Here is a 20,786-nt window from a genome sequence, read left to right as displayed (position 1 = left end):
GGGATCTGACAGGAACGGAGGAGCTTCGGCCCTTGCTCGTTTTATCCGCAGGAAGCCTCGGCGAATGGCCAGAGGTTCCTGGTCTGTCCCCGCTGCTTACTCTGCTCGCCATGCTGCAGGGACTGTCCAGAGCCATCCGGTCATCAAGCTGCCCAACCGGGCGTGGGGCTGACATGTCCGGAGTCTGGAGGGCTTTGTTGAACAGGAGAACTCTAAGTCGGAGCTCTCGATCCCTCCTGCCGCAAGCTGTCAATTTGGTGCAGTGACTGCACTTCAGTGGAACATGTCCGTCTCCTAGACATTTTGTGCAGCAAGAGTGTCCATCTGATACCGGCATGGCATCTTGGCACTCGGTACACTTTTTAAAGCCAGGTGATCCTGGCATTCTTATTGCGACCTGAAGCTTGACAGACAAGTACAGGCAAAAACTTTTTTTTTTTTTAAACTAAGAACTACTACTAAGTACAACTATGCTAATATTAACAATTTATAACAGAAACAGAAGAAAAGGCTAAACTAACTAATTTTCCTCACTCCTCAGAGAGGAGGGGGAGCCTAGGGTAACTCCGTCTGCGGCCGCGGATGGTTGAAAGGAAACTGACTAGCCAGACTGCGCTCAGCTGAGAGGGGCGAAACAGCGGTCGCGCATGCGCGGTCCGGTGGAGGGGCTATTGCTATTGAAGATTCTCCGGTTTGCGGCGCCGGGACGAGCCCAGCACCTCGAGTGGAGCACCCATTGGGGACACTACTCGATGAAGAAGCTACTTGTTTTTGACTGTTGCAACAAGGATACTGAAAATACATATATTTGGCATGTATAGCTTCAAGCAGTACTACATGTCCACATGAATGTTATGTTATTCTAGACATCTAGAGCACTTATGAATTTTTAAAAACCACAAACATTGATCCCTCTCCTGAATTTTCAACTAGCTGCAAGAGAAGAGGACATACCTGTTTGCTCTGCAGAGCCCTTTGGAAAAGTCGTAGGAAAGCAGCCAAACTAAAACGGTACATGTTATTAATTTTTGACAAGTCAGAGATAATAAAGTACATCTTGCTGGCACTTTCAGCTAGAGGGAGATAGGCATCCCTCTCCTGTGGATAAAAAGAAATAAACTGAGTTTTAGTACTCTACTGCCATCTAAAGGTCACTGAATGCACACTTGTTCAATCTAGCAAAAAAATACTCATGCATTTAACCTCAGAATATAACATAACAAATTATATTAAAAATCAAATAAACGTTTATTTCTAAAATACTTTAAACTCTACTACACTAAAATTAATCATCATGTGAATATGATCTAAACATAGATCATAACAATAAACATGTTAATTTGTGTTTCTAGAAATAAAATTATATTTGTACTCTAATGCTTTAATTTGTAATGTTATTATAAACCCCCAATTTTAGGGCATATAGTCCAGGCCTATACATTAGTTCCATATTGAAATTTGGTATAAAACATTTTATTTCAATATTACTTTTTTATTCTTTTATTTTCAACCATTTTGTACTTTAAAAAGATTGTTTCAGTTATGTATTCATTCAAGATATATAAAACAGATGTTCAACAATTAAAAATTCTTTCTGTCATGTATATCTCAAAATATTCCATGCTTCAAAGTAAGCACTGCACTATCCACAGATAGGTAAATGCATTCATGAAATCTTGTCTCCATTTAAATCAATGAAAAAAACTCAGTGGAACCAGGATTTCACCTCTGATTTGTTCATGACCATATTTAAACATCAGATACAACAATTGCTCTCATTTGAGTCTGACACACATAGCAAAATAGCAAATATAATAATACAAAAATAACCATCAACCAACTAATACAGAAAATAACATCTGCAGGAGATAATTCATATATATTGCAGGGTTGGTCCCTGGACATCAACAACAGGAGCATAAGGTTATTTTTTCTGACACTGAAAAAACAATAAAAAGAAACATTTTAAAAACAGCTGTTACCTGATCAAGGGAAATCTGAAGTCTGTGAGATTCAGCAAGCGATTCTTGGATGAGCGCACTGCTTGCTTTGGTCTGATTCAAAGATTCAATAAGATCCTTATTTTCAAGTAAGTTGCCTTGTGATGTTGCAAGAGTCTGAAAAAGTAAAATTAACTTTTGAGTTGTAAATTAACTCACAAGTATACACTTCAGGAAACTGTAGATGAATAGAATATCAAGATGATACCAATACTAGAATTTATTTTGAGACAAATTATTTTTACCTTTGCAAGTGCCTCTAACATGTTTAAACAAAAGACAGAACTATGTAGCACTTTAAAGACTAACAAGATGGTTTATTAGGTTTATTAGCTTTCGTGCGCCAGACCTACTTCCTCAGATCAATTTGTGGAAGAAAATTGGCACTACCATACATACCAAAGTGATACAATCCAAAAAAGTAAACACATATAAAATTGACAAATCAAATTTTAGAACAGAGTAGGGGTGAGGGGGGAAGGTTAGTGTCTGTGAGGTAATGAAATTAGGGTGATAATTAGGGAAACTATCTTTGTAATGGGTGAGATAATTAGCATCTTTGTTAAGACCCATACATAAAGTGTCAAATTTAAGCATGAATGATAATTCTGAAGCTTCTCTTTGAAGTCTGGAGTTAAAATCTCTCTGAAGCAATATGCATGTTTTAAGGTCATTGAGAGAATGGTCAGTCTGGCTGAAATTGAAAGCAACAGCTTTCTCTCTGTGAGAGATGTCTGTTTTATGTGCATTGATTCTTTGGCGAAGCGTCTGAGAAGTTTGTCCAATGTACGTAGCAGATGGACACTTTAGGCACATGATGGCATAAATTATATTTCTGGATGAACAGGAATATATGTTCTTGGTCTTGTAATAGGCATGGTTAGGTCCAATAATGGTGTCAGCAGAGTAAATACATGGACAAAGCTGGCACCGGAGTTTGTTGCAAGGGAAGGTTCCATAGTCTCCTGTAGACAACCACGTAACCTCAGGATAATTCTTACCTACAACTACAGGACATACCACACTATACCAACCCTGGTACCCTTGGAGCTAGACCAGATTAACACAGCTGCATCTCTATCACTATTCTAAGCGTATGTCTACACTAGAGCGCTAATTCGAACTAACTTATTTCAAATTAGTTAATTCGAAATAAACTAATTTGAAATAATGCATCTAGACCCAAAAACTAATTCAAATTAGCGTTTTGTTAGTCTTTTCAATGGATAAAAAGCGTACTAGACATAAGATGGTTAGTCTAAAAAGTGAAATGTTGTGTTGGTATAACAAGAAAAATAAATTACCTGAACAACCAACAAAACTTTGAGAAGGCCGAGTTTGGAGTTGCTACCTTTTATTTGGCTTATAGAAAAAGTTAGTCTTGCAGCCACAGTCTTAACCACTCCCCGCATAAAAGACAGATTTAAGATTCAGATGCAGGAATTATTTGTCGTTTAATAGCTTTCCTTTTACAATTTTAAGCTGTTATTTGCTGGCTTTTATAACCTTTAATCATCTTGAAGATTCCAAGGAAGTATCTACCTAGCTACTCTCACTAAAGAAATTCAAAAGATTTACTCCTCCCAATTACAGCTACTGTGATTTACTGGCAACTAAAAATATCCAATTATGCAATCAGATCTCTTCTCTCAAATCCCACTAATTGGTCCAAATTTTTTTTCTGATTTTTTTTGTACATTTATATTTACTTCAGGTTAATCTAGTAAAGTACATAAAAAACTTGTATGCAGCACTATTAGGGTACATCTACACTTGCTCTCTAGGTTCGAACTGGAGATGCAAATATAGCTGACCGAAATTGCTAATGAAGAGGAGATTTAAATATCCTGCATTTCATTAGCATAATCTCCCGTGTGCTATTCCACTCGCCAGCTGATTCAAACCAGGAAGTGCACTCCAGGATGCGTTACTTCGAATCAAACCTCTTGGTTCAAACTAACGTTACTCTTCAAAAAATGAGGAGTAACGTTAGTTCGAACTAATGCATCCCGGAGCATACTTCCTGGGTCTGCAGAAGAGACAGAGCTATCAACAGGCAGATTACAGATGTTATGACTCAGAAACATCCATGTTTCTGCCTGACATAGGAACAGACATGATATAAACAGCTAAGATTGGTATGTATTGCTAAATTGCTCAGAATTCAATGGATAAGAAAGGAAGGAAAATTTAAGATTATTGTGATGAACTGGGTCTTGGTAGACCCAGGTGCAATTTCTTGGTCCTCCACAGACTTCCTATATTACATTGAGCAAATTATCTATTTTCAATGCGCCTCAGTTTCCTACTTGCATCTAGTTTATTTTCAAGAAGGCATTGAAGTAACACAAGTCTCTGATTCTGTACATTCTATTTAATTTTTTTCGGATTTGCATCGTTTCAACATACATATGTTGATTCAGTGAAGTAAACCTTTGGAGGGTCTCCTGACCTGAAATATGGCAATTTTTCATCACTCAGAATAGGAGAAAAAGAAATAGTGCAATCTATATTTTATAAACAATCATTTTCCTTTTTTCAATCCACATCAGTAAGAAGTGGTAGCATGACATATGAATCTTTCCTCCATCCAGCTACACAATTTAAACACTAACTAGGCCTTTGATTTATTTATAAATGTGGCTCAAAAAATCTTGAATATCCTGAAGTGCTACAATTCACCCTGAGTTTTACACATTTCCTTTCCATTCCTTTCCCTACCCCTCCAAATAAATTCTTAAACTCATTATTGTTATAAGCAATTTCAGCATCTGTAATTTAAACAGATACCAGTGTTAGCTCTATTATATTAATCTGAAATCTGTAGGACATATTTTTTTTACCTCCAAAAGAGATTCCTCAAGTTTAGCTAATTGTATCTTCTTCTCCTCTTCTTGTTGCAACAGTTTTGTCTTCTGTTCTTCCAAATCTGGTTTTTCATTCTGGATAGTTAAAGCTAAAAGCTAAGAGAAAAGCAACATATTCAACAAGAAGAAGAATACTTACCCCAGTAATATATATGGATCGGTTTTAGCAATGAATATTACCCAACATTCTTAACACAAGCTTAAACATTAGAGTCTTAGTCCATTATTGTAGCCATTGTGTACATGAAATACAGTGATGATAAATGGAGTATATCGTCGGAGTGGGGAAAAAATAGGCTACAAAAGCTATATCTTCCCTTCAAGCTAAGGGTATGATTCCCAGCTTGTGTAGACTTACTCATGCTAGTTCTCTGATGTAACAAGCTAAAAATAACAGTGTAACTTTTGAAGCACAAAGAGCAGTGGCATAGGCTAGTCAGCCAAAGTAGAACCCTACCAGAATCTCATGGGCACATATGTGAGGTGGAGAGTTCATATCACTGCTGCTGCTTCGTGTACTAATGCAACTACAGTAATATTTTTATTATGCTAGCTCACATGAGAGCTAGTACATGTATGTTTATATGAGGTGGAAAGCATGTACTTAACGCATAATGTAAATGTAACCAAAAAGTATATCCAATAAGTAATAATGGTAATTACTTACCTGTTTATTTCGCTTCTTATAGCAACTTTTTGCTAACCAAATGCATGTAGAATAGTGATAGAAATGTAGTTGTGTTAGTCTGGTGTAGCTGAAACAAAAAACAGGACTATGTAGCACTTTAAAAACTAACAAGATGATCAAATACTTTTGATCTGAGGAAGTGGGTCTGGCCCACGAAAGCTCATCACCTAATAAACCATCTTGTTAGTCTTTAAAGTGCTACATAGTCCTGTTCTTTGTTTTTGCTAACACAAATAGTCCTTCTACCAATAGCCGAGACAGGAAAAAAACAAAGCTTTTCTTTTTATCACTTCCCTCTAAGAAGGAAGCTGATTGACTTTCTAATGCTATCAGTTGTTTTCCTATTTTCAGCAGGCAGAGATGAGTTATATGTCTGGCTAAGATAGACATTTTGTGTTTTATCTTCTTCGCCAATGTCAGTTTTTCACTCTGTTCTATGTTGATTATTGTTGAATAAACTAGCTTCCCAACAAGTAATGTTTTAAGTGATTAGGGAGTTTGTTTCCTAATTCCACATTTTTTCTAGTGGTCCTCTTTTTGTCCCACTTTTATGTAAATGTCATAGACCAAAGTCTCAGCAGCTCCCAGCAATTTGATGGAAAACTTAATACATTCAGGCTTTAGATTTCATTAACCTCTTCTTGACCACAGGGTAAGGTATTCTGAGACCAGCAGTACTATTTGACAATGATAGAAGTCTAGAGAACAATTCTTCTAAAATTTCAAAAGCACCATGAATTATACAAATTATTTAAGGCTTAATCTAACTCTGTTGAAGTCAAAATGGAGAACTTGCTTTTATTTCAGTATGTGTAAGATGGAGGAAGATATATAAAAATCAAGATTTTTTAAAATTATTTTAATAATGATTTGATTGTTTAAATTTTGTGTGCCCCCTAGTTATCACAATGGAATAGACTGAAGCTAGATTTTGTCATTGGGGCCTCTGCCAGGTCTATGTTGTCCAAAGTTAAAATGTATCCAGAGATGAATGTGGTTCAATGTCTAATTATTATTATCTTATCATTAGAAATACTAAATGCCTACCTGTCCTCTTAAACCACTTCTTGTTGTAGTAAAGTTAACTTCAGTAACAATGGAAGCTGCATCAGGTGGAATAAAGGGATTTGGGTTTCGTGTTGACAGAAATAGGCGGAATTCTTCATTATAGTCAATGATTTTGTCACCTATTTGTACAGCATATCGTGGTCCTATAAAATACAAACATATTACCTTATGTTTGATTAGGAAATTCAGAATCATCTGAAATAATACCCACCATGTGAAAAAACCTGGGAATCAAATTTTAGGTTTAGTTTAAAAGAAATAGTTTTTTAAAACTAACACATATATGTTCATAAATATAGAAAATAAATTAAGAAATTTTTAATAGATTTTCTCTATATTGTTGAATATTTAAATATAGTGGCATTGTCAAGGTGCAATAGAACCAGATACTAAGATAACTTTAGACCCAGTCTGCTTTAATTATCCAAATACAAAATTAAATGAAAAACATAAATGACAAAAAATTTCATTAGCAATAATTTAATAGACAGAGCCTCAGCCCAGCTTAAATCTTCAAGGTGCTCCAGTGATGCAATGTCCACTTAACATCTTGCAGAGGAATCCTCTGGTGGTTTATATTCACACCCGTACACACACACACACACATACACATAGCAGGCATTGGGAAAACACTGGAAGGTAGGTGGGAGAGTAAGGAAAGGGCAGCATGAGCAAAGACTTGGTTTTGTTCTGAAATGCATAAAGCAGTGGATCTAGCAGGGTGGATGAGAAGGAAAATTAGCTACATCTGCTAAAGGAACAGCACAAATTATTGCCTTCTGGGAGCAACAGAGAACAGAGAAGGAATTTCAATGCAGAAATGCTCGGTCATAATTCTTTCCCAGAAAACTCCTGGGACACCATATTCGGGCGCCTCTGTATTTTCAGGGCTGTGAGCAAAGGGTCAAAATAGCCCTAAATATGGATCTGTTTCTAGTAGATTGTAAGATGGACTATGTACACAATTTAGATTTTTCACAAAGGTCCAACATAACTTTCAAGCCTCTGTCGTAAAAACAGCCAATCAAAAATGGTATCTGTACAAATACAAAGTTACTGCAATATATCAAATCATATTTTTATTAACAAGTCAAGAAAAATTGTAATTTTTAATTACTCAAAACAAAGCACTTTCTTCCATGAATATACTATGAAATGTATATGTTTTTATTGCATTTTATCCTATCAGCTCACTGAACCTCACAGCCTCTGAATAACTATTTTCCCACTCCATCCTCAAATTATGTTAATGTTTCTCTGGTTTTTCTGTAGTTTTCTAATAAAAATTAAATAGAAACTGCAATATTAAGTATCTACAAAGCTGATTTCCAGCCCTAAGGTAAGGCATTTGATGTTTAGACTCTGTAAGGATCAGAGATCCAAAAAAAAAAAAAAAGTGCTTCAAAGTACAATGAGGAATAATTCACTGTATTTTATTTTAACCTATTTGAGAGAACTTTACATAGGTTTAAATATTTCCAATGAAGTTCACACATTACAGAGGTAGTGGAAGCTAAATATAAGAGAGCAAAATCCTAACTAATTTTCATGTTTCTAAAAAGTAGTAAGTTAAAATTAAATTCTATATTAGGTGGATTTTATTCACAGATATCTAAAACAGCTCTCTCTCTCTCTTAAACTGTCAGGCATTTACCTTGAGCAATAAGATCTTTTCTTAAAAGTGGATAAAGCACTGGCTCCACTCCGTCCATCTCCTGTAGGATAAGTGTTTTCCCAAATCTTACTGCCAGCTCCAGAGCAGTAATGAAGCTAGCATCCTGTGTAAATAAAAATTAAAGCCTATTGATTTATTTACTTCCTTAATATCAATACATTTCTTAGTCAGCTGTGGATATATTATATGTTATACAAAGAATCTCTTAAGGATGGATGCTGTAAGATTCTTTTGTCAAAAAAGTATTATAATTACTCATAACTGCTAAACATGAAGTATATATGTTGCTCCATATTCATATTCGATTAATAGCATGTCCTGCCAAGTAAGTCACAGAGAATTTAAAGCGATAAAACTGATATGCAAGAGACATCAGATGAAGTGATCTGAAACCAAGGGCACTGTGACAGGGCAGCCCCGCCCCGCACTCAAGCTCAGGGAAACCACCTGGTGCCAGGGGTGGAGAGGGCCCCACCCACACAGCCCTACTGGGCATGCTCCAAGGGGAGCACAGATACAAAAGGCTGCTGGCCTGCTCAGAAGGGGCAGACTGTGGCCCGAGCTGGAGCTAGCACCCATCGGCCAGAGAGGGAGTCGCCAAGAGTGCTGAACGTGCCGCTGCCGGGCCTCCACCGGGCTTGGCCCCAACGCCGGAGCCGCCGACCGACCCCCCCATGACCCGATCACAGGACCGGACACTGCCAACCCCGACATGGCCAGGGGAAGTACCATTACAGCCATCCGACCAACACCAACAGGTGGGACCGCGGTGGGCCGAGGTCAGGGGGTAGGAAGTGACCCAGGGCAGGGAGCTGTAAAAGCCCCTGAGGGCTCGGGGCGTTGCAGGGAGGAGCCCCCGCCGAGACAGTGGTGGGAGTCACCCGCCACTAATAGGGCCCTGGGTCGGGGCCCGGAGGAGAGGGAGGGCCCGGGCCCCCCTACCCCTGCTGCCCGAGACCCCAGCAAGTGGGGGGCTGGGATAAATAACTTGGGACTAGGCCTCAGGGCCTGCAAACTTTGGACTAGGCCGGGAGGCCGTATTTCCCCTATCGCAGGGGCAGTGAACTTTGGACTAGGCCAGGAGGCCGTATTTCCCCTATCGCAGGGGCAGTGAACTTTGGACTAGGCCGGGAGGCCGTATTTCCCCTAAAACGGGGCAGAACGCTTCAGGCCGAGGCCCAAGCTGGTTGGATGATGCCCCGGAGGAGGGTGGCAACCCCCAGCAAGGGGGGGGGGCGACACGTGGTGGAGAATGTTGGCATTGATCCCCGCCCCTGGGCAGAGGGGCTGGAAAAGGGGGTTGGTAAACCAGGGCAAAAAGGGCCCCGGAGACAGAGGAGGGGGTTGTTGACCTGGCAACAGCAGCAAGAAGGATACCTGACTGAACTGCAGAGGCAGTTGGCGGAGTTACGAGAGCGACAGGACCACTGGGAGCGGGAGGTCGCGGTCCAGTTGTGGGCCCAGGGAAGGGCGGGGCCCTGAAGGGTCTGCCCCTTTGGGCAAGCACTGACTGCAGAGCCCGGAATGGGGCCAACGGACCCCGCTAAAATGATGGTGAGACTCAGGGTGGAAGGGAACCCCATAGTGGCGCTGGTGGACTCAGGGTGCAGCCAGACCCTAGTTAGGGCCGACCTAATATCTGAGCCAGAGCCAGCAGAGGCCCCCATACAGTTGTTATGTGTACATGGGGACGTACGGGCGTATCCGACAGCATGGGTGCGGCTAGATGATGGCTGGGATGTTGGGGTCTACAGCGTGGGGTTGGTCCCGACGTTAGCCTACGCTGTGATATTACGCCGAGACTGGAGAGGCCTAGGCAGGGTGTTGCGAGAGTGGGGTCAGCAGTCAGTGCCAGGGCCTGGCACCCCTCCACCCGGCCTGGAGGAGGCTGCCCAAGGCAAGAGTCTAGGGAGGGAGGAGAGGCCAATCCCGGGCCAAGTGATGGACCTGCCACCGACCAGGGGAGATCACCCAGCCTGGGAGGATGAAGTCGAAACCCTGGAGGTGGAGGGTGACTTCATGAGAAATCAGAGGGAGGACCAGACCTTGAGTCGAGCTTGGGAGCAGGTATAAGACCCAGGAGAGGAGACAAGCCAAGACCCCCGTAAGTCCCAAGGCCCACGGTTTTGCGTGAGGGTGGATCGGCTATATAGGGTGGTCCGGGACCCGCAGACGGGGGAAGACATCTGGCAGCTCCTGGTCCCCCGCAAATTTAGGAATGCGGTACTCCGGCTGGCGCACCGGCTTCCTTGGGCTGGCCACCTCGGGCGAGAAAAGACCCTGCAACGGATAGGGATGAGGTTTTTCTGGCCAGGCGTACACCACACCGTGCGAGCCTTCTGTGGATCCTGTCCCGAGTGTCAACTCGCCAGTAGGAAGGTGGCACTGCCCGTGATAGGAATCCCCTTCGAAAGGATCGGGTTGGACCTGGTGGGACCCCTAGAGAAGGCCAGCTCAGGCTGTCAGTATATCATGGTGGTAGTGGACTATGCCACGCGTTACCCGGAAGCGGTGCCACTACGCAATACCACCGCCCGCACCCTCACGGAGGAACTTTTTAAACTATTTGCATGAGTAGGGATACCGAAAGAGGTCCTGACCGACCAGGGGACCAATGTGTCATCCTGATTGATGGCATAACTATCTCGGCTACTGAAAATCCACCCCCTAAGGACGACGGTTTACCATCCCCAGACAGGCGGCCTGGTGGAGCGTTTTAATCAAACGTTAAAGACGATGTTGCACAAGTTTGTGACTGAGGACCCTTGACACTGGGACAAGCTCCTACCAGCCCTGTTATTTGCCGTTCGGGAGGTCCCCCAGGCGTCGACGGGGTTCTCCCCATTTGAACTCCTGTATGGACGCCAACCGAGGGGAATACTCGACCTATTAAGAGAAAGTTGGGAAGAACAGGAATCACAAGTCCAAGGAACGGTACCCTATATCTTACAGCTGCGGGAGCACCTGCGGAAGGTAGGGGAATTTGCCAAGGCTAACCTCCTACAGGTGCAGGAAATCCAAGCCTGGTATTACAACCGAGGGGCCAAACTCCGCTCTTTTGAACCAGGGGACCACGTACTCATCCTACTGCCATCCCGGGAGTCTAAGCTACTGGCCCGATGGCACGGCCCGTTTGAGGTGGTCCAGCGAATACGAACCATAGACTACGAAGTGAGGCTGCCAGGGAGGAGGAGAGAGGTACGAATATACCACATCAACCTCCTGAAGGAGTGGAAGACTGCCGAAGGACTACTGGTCACCCCGGATCCAGAACTCGGGCCAGCCGTAGAAGACCTCCAGGGGGATGCGCAGGTAACGGTGAGCCTGGAATTAAATCTGGTACAGCAGGGAGAATTACTGCGGGTGGTCCAGAGGTTCGCACCGTTTTTCTCCACCCAACCCGGCCGCATCCGTACCACACATCACCACATTGCTACCCGGCCGGGCCATAAAGTACGAGACCAACATAGGCCCCTACCTAGGAAGATGTGGGAAACGGTCCAGCGGGAACTCCAGACAATGCTAGAAATGGGAGATGTGGAGGAATCCCGTAGTGAATGGAGGAGTCCCATAGTTCTAGTCCCAAAACCGGACGGTACGACACGGTTTTGCATCGATTTCCGCAAAGTTAACGCCATCTCGCGGTTCGATGCCTACCCGATGTCCCGGACTGAGGAGCTCTTAGAACGGCTCAGCCAAGCGGAATACTTCTCCATCCTGGACATGATGAAAGGGTATTGGCAGATCCCCCTGACACCAGCTTCTAAGGAGAAAACGGCCTTCCCTACACCTTTTGGCCTGTTTCAATTTGTGACCATGCCGTTTGGACTGCATGGGGCGGTGGCCATGTTCCAGTGATTAATGGACCGATTGTTGCAGCCCCATTATGCATACGCAGCCGCATATATAGATGACGTGGTGATCTATAGCCCAACGTGGATGGCCCATCTACAGCATGTAGAAGCCGTATTGAAATCCCTGAAGGAGGCCGGCCTCACCGCCAACCCGCGAAAATGTCAGCTAAGACGCTGGGAAGTGACCTACTTAGGGTACACTGTCGGGCAAGGGACAGCACGACCACTAGTGGACAAAGTGAAAGCCGTGCAGGAGTGTAAGACACCTACAACCAAAAAGCAGGTACGCCAGTTCTTGGGGCTTGCGGGGTACTATCGCCGGTTTATCCCAGGTTTTGTGGACATTGCAGCCCCTCTATCTGACCTCATAAAAGTACCCAGCCAAATAAGGTACAATGGTCAGCAGACTGCGAGGGGGCTTTCAGGACCCTGAAGGACAAGCTTACTAAAGCCCTTTCTACTGCAAACGGATGCCTCAGAAAGGGGCTTCGGGGCAGTGCTGTCCCAGCAGGCAGAGGGAGGGGAGCACCCAATAGTATATCTGAGCCGTAAGCTCTTCCCGTGAGAACAGAACTATGCTACCATAGAAAAGGAGGCACTGGCAATAAAGTGGGCTATAGACGCCCTAAGATACTATTTATTGGGAAACACGTTTCAGGTGGTAACGGATCATGCCCCCCCGAAATGGTTAAATAGCATGAAAGAGACTAACCCCCATTTAATGCGATGGTATCTGTCTTTACAGCCGTACAATTTCAGTATAACCCATTGCCCAGGGAAGGCGCACACGAATGCTGATTTCCTTTCCCGGGTGGGGGAAGAGGAGATGGGAACGAGCAAGGGGGCAGGTACCCACTTAAGGGGGGGGGGGCGTAACGGGGTGGCCCCGCCCTGCACTCAAGCTCAGGGAAATCACCTGCTGCCGGGGGCGGAGAAGGCCCCACCCACACAGCCCTACTGGGCATGCTCCAAGGGGAGCACAGGTACAAAAGGCTGCTGGCCTGCTCAGAAGGGGCAGACTGTGGCCCGAGCTGGAGCTAGCACCCACCGACCAGAGAGGGAGTCGCCAAGAGTGCTGAACGCGCCGCTGCTGGGCCTCCGCTGGGCTCAGCGCCAACGCTGGAGCCGCCGACTGACCCCTCGTGACCTGAGCACAGGACCGGACACTGCCAACCCCGACGTGGCCAGGGGAAGTACCAGTACAGCCATCCGACCAATGCCAAGAGGTGGGACCGCGGTGGGCTGGGGGCAGGGGGTAGGAAGTGACCCAGGGCAGGGAGCTGTAAAAGCCCCTGAGGGCTCGGGGCGTTGCGGGGAGGAGCCCCCGCCGAGCCAGTGGTGGGAGCCACCCGCCACTAATAGGGCCCTGAGTCGGGGCCCGGTGGAGAGGGAGGGCCCGGGCCCCCCTACCCCTACTGCCCGAGACCCCGGCGAGTGGGGGCTGGGATAACGAACTTGGGACTAGGCCTCTGGGCCTGCAAACTTTGGACTAGGCCGGGAGGCTGTATTTCCCCTATTGCAGGGACAGTGAACTTTGGACTAGGCTGGGAGGCCGTATTTCCCCTATTGCGGGGGCAGTGAACTTTGGGGGCTAGGCCGTGAGGCCATATTTCCCCTAAAAAGGGGCACCACGCTTCGGGCCGAGGCCCAAGTTGGTTGGATGATGCCCCGGAGGAGGTTGGCAACCCCCATCAAGGTGGGGGGAGCCCCGACAGGCACCAAACATATTTACATATCTATCTACTGTCAGTGTCATGCAGACCTAGCAACCAAGGGATTAATGCAGGTACTGCATCCAAATAGGCTTATCGACCCTGACTTCGAACCCAGTAGAGTGGGCAGGTCTGGGTTCCCCTATTGATACTGATCGAATGCCCAAGAGGGAGCAAACTCTGGGGCAATGCTACATCTGGTCAAAAGCAGCTCTGTTGCATCAACACACCAGCTCACAACCAGGAACCATTATTAATAGTCCAAAAAGCAGAGACGAAGAGAGGGGCTATGACAATTTACAGAAGCAGTATAACTAGGAATAACTATTGTGTAGTCTTTTCTCTTTTGTGAAATTGAGTCTATAGATCTTTACTGAAGCAGTGCAGCAGACACTGATGTTGTTGAGTAGTAGAGGTAACATCTTTACATGAGAATAAAGTACTACTCTCCCAAAATGAACATCTGCTCATGTCTCAGAATAAGAATAATGAAACTGTCACAAACTCAACAGGCCACCTTTCTAAATTTCACCTGTAGACATATTGTAAGTATAAAGTGTAAAAACTGTTACTATTCTAAGGGTGCATCAACAGAGGACAGTTATTTCGAAATAACTCATGTTATTTTGAAATAACAATGCGAGCGTCTACACAGCAATTCTGTTATTTTGAAATAATGGATAGCTTATTTCGAAATCTGTAAACCTCATTCCATGAGGAATAATGCTTATTCCAAAATAGCTATTTCGGAATAACAGTAGTGTAGATGCTCCACTGCTGCTATTTCAAAATAACTGCTCCCTAGTGCCATTCAAAGTAATTAGTCCCCAGTGCCTCCTGGGGCTCTACATCGAGGTAGCACATCCACATTAGGGAAGCTGCCTCAGACTAATTTTGAGGCTTCCCTGTAGTGCAGATGTGCTATTTTGAAATAAGCTATTTTGGGAAAAAAATTCCAAAATAGCTTATTTCGAAATAAGTGTTCTATGTAGACGTACCCTAGGAAAATGTACCCTAAGTCCTTTTTGGCAAGGTGCAATTTTGGGGCTAAAAGGATCTAAACTGCAAGGAGTTTGGTTTTCTCTCCAACAGCACAAAATGGTTTTCAAGTAGACTCTCTGAAGGATGTAGTTGTCAAGATCCTAGCAAGAGCAGGCAGGACTAAGGGTCAGAGCTCAGTTAAACCAAAGGCTAGGAGTAGTGAAAAGTTCATAGATTCCGGGATAGGGATACTAATGACCAGTGTCAGGTTTCAGGGTCCAGTTCAGTAGATGAAGTCCAAATCAAGCCAAAGTTGAAGATAGGAGCTCAAGAGCAAGGAACAGGAATAGTCATGGGTGCTACAGGAGATTCACACTTGTCTGAACACTTCCTGGAATGTCCATTGGGTTTATACAGGGCAAAGAGCCAATCAGGAGCGATGAGGCGCTGTCTGTAAGACCGCTTGAGGCAAGACACTCCCCATGGTTTATGTCCAAAGTAGGTCATGATCAAAGGAGCACAAGCTGCTTACAGCTGTTAATACATGGCTTCATGATGATGTTAGCAGCACTCCAAGACTGGTTTCTAAACCAGCAGGACCTTACATTAAGTAGTTCTTCATAGTTATAACCAATGATCTTTTTAACATTTAAGCTATCAAACCTGTCTTTGTCTGGTAAATCACAGGACTCCAGAAAATTTCTAGTAAAGAAGAGATGAATTCAGATTCAAGTCTGAGACTTCTTCAATCAACAGTTTTGGATGTGGTCCAAAAGTATCTTATCTTTATTTTATAAAAAGAGCATGAGAAAAGTTCATAATAAGAAATAGTTGTTTAATTATTCTGTGACAAGATAAAATGTCTAGCCCTATAATTTTAAATAATCTGATATCTTCACTACTCAATCAACCTACAATGGCTATTAAAACTGTAAATACCAATTATTTAATTTTTAAAATTAGTGCACCAAATTTCTAAAACCAGGTAAATTTTTTAACATTAAATATAAGTAAAATGTTAATTGAATCTGCTAATTATATATTCTCTTCTGGAGCAATATATGTGATTGAACTATGGGACAAAGCACCATATGGCCAAAAGCTATTCTTTTGCATCAACACCCCGGTTCACAATTAGGCAACATTAGTAATAGTCTAAAGCAGAGAGGAAGAGTGTGTGTGAGTATAAAACTATATAAACTGTATAAAACTAAAGAGTGTGTATGTGTGGCTTCCCAGTAGTTTTAGAAAGTGTGAGCCAGAATATGTAGTTATTTCTTCCTAGAAAATTGTGTGAAATGATATTATCCCAGAAACCTGTCTATATCATCAATAAATACCATCAAACTTCCCCTCACCCCACAGAATGGGACCCTGGGGCAAGCAGAGCTCAGCGAGAAATGAAGATCTAGGATTAAGAGTAAATACTGGACCTGTTGGTTAATAATTTCCAAACGTGATTCTTTCAAATGTGTCTTCAACCATTCTGTAGCCCTTGAGGAAGGATCTATCAAAAAGGGACAAATTCGACTCTGAAAAAAAAAAAGATATACTATAATCCAATTTTACAAGAAAATATGAAAGTAACAATTTTCTTCATTAAAAAAAATAAGGCTGAAGAATTAGAAATTTCAACAGCTGTTATTACTGAACTTCTTGGTCAAAGGAAGCAGCCTAATAATAGAACTATTGCAACTGATTCTGGCAGAAAGAAGGTTACTATTTTGTAATACAATTATATTCCTAGGTGTTGGGTCCACTGAAGTTGCACCACAGCTCTCAATATTAATATACTGTCATCTACATCCACTACTACCACCACTTGGTGCTTTGCTAGAAGTATGTCTTCTCCTCCCGCCCCACAGTTTTCTCCTTCCTCTAACAAAAATATAGCATTTTTCATCTAAAAGCACTTTACATATATATATTATTATGATCATTTTATAGACAAAGGTATAGGTAAAGACAATAGTTTGCCTATAATCACAAAGAAAATCAGTGTCACAGTTCTGCAGACACTATAATGTGTATTGTTCTGTACTATAACTAGCACTAGTAGGACATAATCAGATTATAACCTTCATATTAATGATCTGGTAGGCTTTTTTTCTAATAAAAGTTCATTTAACAAATAGCTGCTGCCCCAGTGGAAAATCATACTACATTATCAGCATACAGATGTTATCAAGCTTCGTTAGCTATAGGCTGGAATTTATATTATGACAAGGTTTGTCATACTAGAAGATTGAAAACAGATGTATAGGCTTTCACTGAGGCTTTCCCAACACTGAGGCTTTCATCCTTGCTCTAGTGCCCTAACTGTTCAACACCTTAATGGCTGGTTATTTCCTAAGACTATAGTGACTATTTAAAGATTGGTGTTATGGTAAGTGGAAAGAGAATTTCTGGCTACTGGGAAGTTATTTCCAGGTTTGGACTCTTGTCTTCAAAAAGTCATAATAAGCCCCATTTCAACCTGCTCAAAAAATAAAAACTTCTTTTCTTAGGTCTGTTTTAGATAGGGTTAAAGTAAAAAACAACCAGCGTATTACATGTAACATGTTTGTATAAAACCACATCAGTAGTATGAGGCTATCTGTCAATGTAACTGTCACCAAGCAAATTTGAACCTGGGACCTCTGGAGCGAAGTACAGGAGTCTCTACCCTCTGAGCTAAAAGCCAGTTGCCTCCCAGCTCCTGCTGTAGAGGTATCTTGATCTTAGCTGTTGCTGTGGTCTAAGTACCTCAGGCATTGCTCAGTAACCACACTAGGTGTGTGGGTTACATCAACATCCCACTCTGGGGTCTGATAAAGTGGAAAATGTGGAGGTTGAAAAAGACAAATTAATGAGAAGAAAGGGAGGCAGGATTTCTGCCTTGCAAGGAAAAGGAAACTTGGCTCCTATATCTCATCTTAAAAACTAAGGGTTAGATTGACAATGGACTTGGTGTACATGACCAAAAGGAAATTAAATTAGCAAGATTTATTAGTGTTAGCTGGTCCACAAAATAGCCAGGAATAAATTCATGTATAAAGACTATTTCTTCTGTGAGGAAGAAATGAATGTTTTATGAAAGGGGATGGAACTACTCACTATAATAAGTTCAAAACATGAGAGATAGTAAGTGGGGCTATGCCTACACTACAGAGTTTTTTTCGGAAAAACGGACATCTTTCTCAAAAAACTTGTGGAGCATCCACACCTCAAGTGCATTTTTGCACAAAAAAATCGAAAGAATAGAGGGTTTTTTTCTGGTGTAGCTATTCCTCATTCTACGGGGAAGAATGCCTTCTTGTGAAAGAGCTCTTTTGCAAAAAGGTGTGTGTGGACAGGTAAGAGAGAGTTTTTGCGCAAAAAGAGGAGGAAAGAAGAAAAAGCAAAGGTGCTGTGATAGCCATACTGTGCACAGCAATCAAAGCTTACTTTCGAGAGAGCATCCATGCAGTCTGGATGCTCTCTTTTGCAAAAGCACATCACTTTTTTGATGCGCTTCTGCAGTGTGGATGTGCTCTTGTGCAAGAAGTTTTTGCGGAAGATCTCTTCCAATAAAAGCTTCTTGTGCAAGAAGCCTGCAGTCTAGATGGTACACCGGGAGACTATCCAAGTAAAGAGTGACTGAAAAAGCACTGACACTAAGAAAAAACAGAACTCATGGTAGACAAACAATTAAAAAGGAATTTCCAGTATGATGCTGTGGCAAATATGGCTACTACAATCCTTGAATGCATAAAGAAAAGATCTTTGATTAACAGCAGGAAGGTGATTTTACCTCTGTTGAAATACTGTGTTCAATTCTAGTTTCCACATTTTAAAAATTATTTTAAAAAACTGGAGAAGTACAGAGAAAAGCTGCAAGAACTATTTGAGGATCAGAAAAAAACCTACATTTAGAGGCTTATAGAGTTTATTCAGTAAATGTGATAAAAAAGAGCACTGTTCTGAGTGTAAATATACCTTCACAGGGAGAAAACAAATATTAGAGGGCTCTTTAACTTAATGAAGAAAGCCATAACAAGAACCGATCTCTGGAAGTTAAAGTATGGCATAGGAAAATTAGAAACAGGGCCCAGAATTTTTTTTTAACAGTGAAGGTGATTAATCACTAGGAATTATCAAAATAAGGGGAAAATTCTCCTTTTCTAGATGTCTTCAAATTGAGAGTATGTGCCTTTTTAGAATATACTTTAGTCAAACACAAGTTATTGGGATCAATTGAGCAGTCACTGGATGAAATACTATGGCTTATGTCATATGGGTCACACTACATAATCTAATTGTTCCTTCTGGACTTAAAATTATGAATTTATAAATCTATAAAAATTATTTCCAAGATGTGGCCATTTTTATATATCTTGGAATGGCTGCTATGACAAAAATGCACATTTACAACACAGTGGATAACTCTCAAAAGTTTGTAACAATGTTAAAGATAGCTCACATATCTGGCCTAATTCGATGGAAAGCAGGTTTCCTTTTGGATTTTCAAATAACAAATGATAAAAGCAAAAAAGCAAAATGTATAGATGATGGAACAGTTTTGTTCCTTTCATTTTAGAAAACATGCAGCTGCATACATAAACAAGTAGCATACAAATTTTATTTCTGTAATATTTGTACTTTCAGGAGTACTAACAAGACAATAAAGTTTGAATGAGGTTATCAAGGTTCCCAGAAAACAACCTGTTTTAACAATTACAGAGAAAATGTCTTCAAGACACGAAACAAAAAATACTGAACTGTTTACCTGCAAGATCACAAGTGCATTTTCTATTGAAAGATCATCTGAGGGTAAACCTTCACTTTTCCAAATTAGCTGCTCACTCTCTGTGCACAGAAATCGTCTCATATCAAATCCTGGCAAATTAAAGATGGATTTATTAATTATAAACCTTGTATCTCTGCTGACATTTATATTCTCCTTGTACTATATAAGAGATTCTGTTGTATACAATACAGTTCAGTGTACTTCCTTTATACTTTTTTAAAAGAAGTATTGATATTTGCTGTATCACTGATGTTACAGATCTGATGATGTTATAGGAGGGGGTTATTAATACATTAAGGGTAAAGCAATTATTGCTTTCAGAGCATCCCTCATTTTGAGAATAGGCATATTCCAGGTAAGAGGATCTATGTTTTCCACAATTGTTTTCTTTGAAGTGATTGTGTGTCTATACGCAATCAAAAGATATTACAGACTATTCAGGATTATGCTGTTAAGAATACATGGGAGGACATACAACTAAAAGAATTTTTTGGACATCTTTCCATCCAGGAATAGCAAGTACAGCAGATCACTGACAATTACCAAAATTATGCCTACCTATAGATTAAGTACATAAGAACAGCCACACCAGGTTAGATCAATGATTAATCTAGCCCAGTATCCTCTCTCTGATAGTGGATAGTGCCAGACACTTCAGAGGGAATAAACAGTACAAGCGAATTTTGAATGATCCATTCTGTCATCCAGTACCAGCTTCTGGAAGTTGCAAGATTAGTGGCATCCAGAGCATAGACAATAGTTATTGATGGACCTGTTCTCCATTAACTTACTTCTTTTCCGAATCCAATTATATGTTTGGCCTTCACAGCATCCACTAGCAACAAATTCTACAAGTTGTCCATTGTGAAGTACTTCTATTTGTTTTATACTTGCGACCTTGTGTTATGTGAAGGGGTAAATAACAATTTCTATTTATTTTCTACATATATTCATGATTTGAAAGACCTCTATTATATCCCGCCTTAGTTTCCTCTTTTCAGTCCTTATCTTTTTTCTCTCTCATCACATGGTGGCTGTTCAATATCTCTATTAATTTTGTTTCCCTTCTTGCTCCTTGTCCAATTCTAATACATTTTTTTTAAATGGGGCTGTCAGAATTGCAAACAGTATTCAAGGTGTGGTCATATGGATTTATATAGTGGCACAATGATA

At 41.8% G+C, this 20,786-nt stretch overlaps 1 protein-coding gene across 2 annotated transcripts in view; it reads right to left on the bottom strand.

The window, feature by feature from the left end:
- The window catches only part of DYNC2H1 (dynein cytoplasmic 2 heavy chain 1), a 328,959-nt gene that overhangs the window by 135,289 nt on the left and 172,884 nt on the right, over positions 1 to 20,786 (bottom strand). For both annotated transcript variants that reach the window (XM_089775660.1, XM_089775659.1), the window contains 7 exons: positions 19,593 to 19,702; positions 16,279 to 16,377; positions 8,278 to 8,401; positions 6,603 to 6,766; positions 4,844 to 4,963; positions 1,983 to 2,117; positions 955 to 1,098 (listed from right to left, as the gene is read on the bottom strand). In XM_089775660.1, the coding sequence (XP_089631786.1) occupies positions 955 to 1,098; positions 1,983 to 2,117; positions 4,844 to 4,963; positions 6,603 to 6,766; positions 8,278 to 8,401; positions 16,279 to 16,377; positions 19,593 to 19,702 (896 nt within the window). The remainder of the gene's footprint in view (positions 1 to 954; positions 1,099 to 1,982; positions 2,118 to 4,843; positions 4,964 to 6,602; positions 6,767 to 8,277; positions 8,402 to 16,278; positions 16,378 to 19,592; positions 19,703 to 20,786) is intronic.

The sequence above is a fragment of the Pelodiscus sinensis genome, chromosome 1, assembly GCF_052426305.1.
Source record: "Pelodiscus sinensis isolate ZL-2025 chromosome 1, ASM5242630v1, whole genome shotgun sequence".
In the NCBI taxonomy this organism is placed as follows: Eukaryota; Metazoa; Chordata; order Testudines; family Trionychidae; genus Pelodiscus; species Pelodiscus sinensis.
The sequence above is the reverse complement of the archived record's forward strand: the minus strand, read 5'-3'. Positions and strand labels throughout refer to the sequence as shown.